Below are 4,210 nucleotides of genomic sequence, written 5' to 3'. Positions count from 1 at the left end.
AAAGAAGGTATTTTTAAATTTTATTTACTATGTCTTTCTTAATTAAAACAATTATAAATGATATCCTGAACATAAATATGAGTATTACTGTGCGCAGCCCTGACTGACATGTAATATACAGAAGGAGCAGCAGGGGGCGCTGTGAGAGCACACACGGCTGCCGATGTACTAGCAGAGTGTGATGTGTGTGACGTCATACGAGCGACAGAGGTCAGAGGGACGGGAAGAGTGGATTGTCAGGCAGGTAAGCTGTGCAGTGTGGATGGGTCATGGTGGACAGAGAAATTAGGGATGTTGTGTCAGTGTACAGCTGTCATTGTGTGTATCGAGCTTATTCTCTACCTCCTTATGCTGTGAGTCCATTACAGTGACATGTGGATTTCTGCTACTTGTCCCTCCCCCATGTGATGACCTTCTAGTACTGTATATAAAGCCCATAAAGGGTCTATTCATTTGGGGAAGATTATTTGTGTACTTTATGTAAGGTTGGATATATGTGGAAGTTTAATGTCCGGTAATAAAGAGGTCTTTGTAAATATCAGTACACGGGCTCCATTAATAATTACCCTTACAGCTGAGCTCCTGCCATTATATATACACTGCAGTTTAATGCTAAAGTTCAATCTGCTTATAGTTTGATTTGCCTGGTTTCTCCATCCCCCATTCATCAACATGATACCTATATTTTCATGACATACCTAATTGTAAAGCCAGTGACAACATCATCACTGGATCTCTGTGGTTATCTATACAATGAAGACAGATCATGGCTGGCAGGATTTTATACACAGCTTCCTGAACACATCACAGCACCCTGCCTTAGTACTCCTCTCAAGAGACCTCAACCCTGATGGAAGCATGCAAATATCAAAATGCATTGATGGGTGGGTGTCAGTCTGGAGGAGTGAAGGTTCCTAGCATGCAGACCACCATAGGCTCCTTTCAGATGGGCGGTCCACCTGTCAGTTTTTCAGGCATATCTGATTGGATGCCCAATGTAAGTCTAAACGGATAGGTGATATGCACAGATCTGCATCTGTGTGAAAGGGGCCTTAGGTAATACCCATATTTGTGTCTTGCACTCCCCCTCCCAGACATTGCAGCTCCCGTTGAAGGGTTTCAGTAACAGAGGCAGTGCTGTAAATGCAGAAAGCAGTGGATGGTGCTAGGTATGGCCAGGTAATGATTAACAATATACAGGCTTGTGAATCAGAGTTGATAGGCACACTTCCTACATCATCTTCTCATCTCTATGTACTGTAAGCCGGCACAGCCTACATGAGGGTGGAAACTCTGCTCTGAATTTAGAAGCAGTGCAGCATCATTACCTCACCATCACAGGAAGCTGCATTAGGTGGACTGCACTGACAGCATCAAAGATGTATTTTTGGGACTTTGCAGGAGGACTAAAATTAAGCTGTGAGTGCAGGTGTACTTTTATTAAAGTGCTGAACACAATAGTCCTACATTAAAGTGTGTTTAAAGACATTCATTTGTTTTGGATAGAGTTCTGAGAGGTTAAAACCTCTTTAAAGCCCAACTCTAGGTAAAATCAAACCAAATAGAGCTGCAGCTAACGATTATTTTCAAAATCGATTAGTTAGCCGATTATTAAGTTCGATTAATCGGTTAATCGGATAAAAAATAAAATTCATTTTTAAAAATGGCTCCAGTGATTCGACTACTAGTTTGTTGTTTGTATTGAGATTGCAGTCCATCACAGGAGCAAGCTTGGAGCGGTGGAGGTAAAAAAGAAAAGAAAAAAAAGAGTGGTGTGCAATATAGTGAAATGGAAAGTGTAAAATTATACAGCAATGATGAAGAATGGCATCGACTATAGATGACTACAAATCCCAGCAATAGTACATTATACAGCACAATGCAGAATACCACCAGCTATAGAGGAATACAAATCCCAGCAATAGTACATTATTCTGCATTGCGCTGTATAATGTACTATTGCTGGGATTTGTAGTCCTCTATACAGCGCAATGCAGAATACCACCAGCTATAGAGGAATGCAACAAATCCCAGCAATACATTATACATACAGTGTATAATGTATTGCTGGGATTTGTATTCCTCTATAGCTGATGGTATACTGCTCTGTATAATATACAGTACAGCGCAATGTTCCATCAGCTATAGAGGACTACAAATCCCACTATCCCAGCAATACATTATAGAGCACCATGTGTGGGAAAGTGCAGGCTTATGTGAGCAGTCTTCCAGCAATTTGTTTCCGAGATCGGGCCTGTCTATCGGCGGCTGTCATCCCCCCACACCTGCTCCTCCTTACTTCTTCTACCAGCGTCCCTGTGCCGATCGTGGATGTGGGCGGGCGGTGAGTGTGAGGCGGGAAGGAGGTGCTGCGTGTGGAGCGTGGATGCGGCCGGGCGGGTCTGGCAGCGGCGAGCGTGAGGTGGGGAGGTGGTGTGGCGCGCAGCGTGTGTGGGGCCGTGAACAGGACCAACCAATCGGAACCCGATTAATCGATTATTGAAAAAGTTGACAACTTTTTCAATAATCGATTATGTCGATTAGTTGTTGCAGCCCTAAAACCAACCCCCCCCCCTCATATTTGCCTAGCGGACAGGGAAAAGCAGATTTCCTGTCCCCTAGGCAGAAACAAGCAGCTAACCCTTGCAGTGCATGGATAGCCCCTCTGCATGGGAAACATTTTCATTTCTCTGGAGCTGGGCTCAAAACGCATGTAAACACACTGGAACGCACTAGAAAGTCCATTGAGACAAAAAAAAGAACGCACCAGAATGCACCAAAACCGCAATGTAAACAAGCCTGTTTGGAGTGGACTTTCTAACATAGTAGCAATATTTCCTGGATACCTCTGACTTTAAGGCTTCATTCATCCATGCGGCGTGCACAACCATAAACGGGCCGATCCCAAGAGGAACAGGTGCTGCGTGTAATTGCACGCAGCAGCCTGTTCTTCCCTGTGGGAGGACGTGCCTGTACACGGTCATCCGCACACCCAAACTTGCATATCCGTGGACACACACTCGGACCCACGCAGATGTGCAAGTTCAGGTGTGCGGATGACCGCATACAACTGCGTACTCCCACAGGGAAGAACAGGCTGTGCAATTACACGCATCACCTGTCCCTCCCGGGATCAGCCCTTTTAAGGTCCTGCATGCCCCGTCTGAATGAATCCCTATTTTATCTGTCAGGAATTATTTTTTCATTCATGGTGGGTTTTTTTTTCCTTATTTTTTTAGATACAACTTGTCCTATCGCCATGTCTGGAGTACGTGCTTCTGTCCATGCTAAATGGATTGTAGGAAAAGTAATTGGCACAAAAATGGCTAAAACAGCAAAAGTCCGAGTGACACGAATGGTGCTCGATAATTACTTACTAAAGGTAAATATGCCTATTTCATGTTTTCTTTCCTCATGTGTTGTCCGTGTATATTGTAAATATGAAAAACTCCTACTGAAGATTTGGATTACAAATGTCTAGTAAAAGGCTATGTGCGCTTTTTACCTTCTCCCTCTATTGATATTAATATTAGCATATGATTTAGAAATTGCAGGGATCTGGTGATCTCCACTGTGTGATCTGTTGGTCCCACTTTAGAACCTTCCCAGATGGTCAACATTCCACCATTTCTTCCACGGACGCTGTTCTTTTCAAGGCTGCATATGTGCCTAAAGTTGACATGAATTGAGTCTTTATTGTGCATGCATGGGGAGCTAACTGGCTGGCTAGGAAGATTTTAACCCCTTCATGACTGAGGCCTTTTTTTTTATTTTTTGTACCCATGTTATATTCCACATTTTAGGCCTGAAAATTACTTAAAACCCCCCAACATTATATATTTTCTGAATGCCAAGACCCTATACAATATAATGGTGGTAGTTGCAAATTTTTATGTTGCGCAATATTAGCGCAACTCCTTATTAAACCCCAATATTTCGTGAAAAAATTAATTAAATGCCCCAAAACACAACAAAATACCCATTTTTTTTAATGAAATATAAAAGATGAGGTTACAACGAGTAAAACGATACCCAACATGCCCAGGTTAGAAATTGCGTGCATCCGTAAAACGGCGAAAAACCCCAGTACCCTAAAAAGTCCATAGAAGACGCTTTAAAAGCCCCCACAGGTCATCAATTTAGAGATATCCCAAAATACTGGCCCTAGAATTATTGCTCTCACTCCGGCGTGCGCGGCGATACCCAACAT

General features: G+C 43.1%; 1 protein-coding gene across 1 annotated transcript in view; it reads left to right on the top strand.

Moving 5' to 3' along the window:
• The first annotated feature begins 211 nt into the window (after positions 1 to 211).
• MRPS17 (mitochondrial ribosomal protein S17) overlaps positions 212 to 4,210 on the top strand; it is a 6,702-nt gene continuing 2,703 nt past the window's right edge. Inside the window, exons 1-2 of the mRNA XM_018571020.1 lie at positions 212 to 244; positions 3,240 to 3,382. Of these exons, the coding sequence (XP_018426522.1) occupies positions 3,260 to 3,382 (123 nt within the window). The 5' untranslated portion in view covers positions 212 to 244; positions 3,240 to 3,259. The remainder of the gene's footprint in view (positions 245 to 3,239; positions 3,383 to 4,210) is intronic.

The sequence above is a fragment of the Nanorana parkeri genome, unplaced genomic scaffold (genome assembly GCF_000935625.1).
Source record: "Nanorana parkeri isolate BGI_ZX_2015 unplaced genomic scaffold, ASM93562v1 scaffold1654, whole genome shotgun sequence".
NCBI classification, from domain to species: Eukaryota; Metazoa; Chordata; class Amphibia; order Anura; family Dicroglossidae; genus Nanorana; species Nanorana parkeri.
The sequence above is the reverse complement of the archived record's forward strand: the minus strand, read 5'-3'. Positions and strand labels throughout refer to the sequence as shown.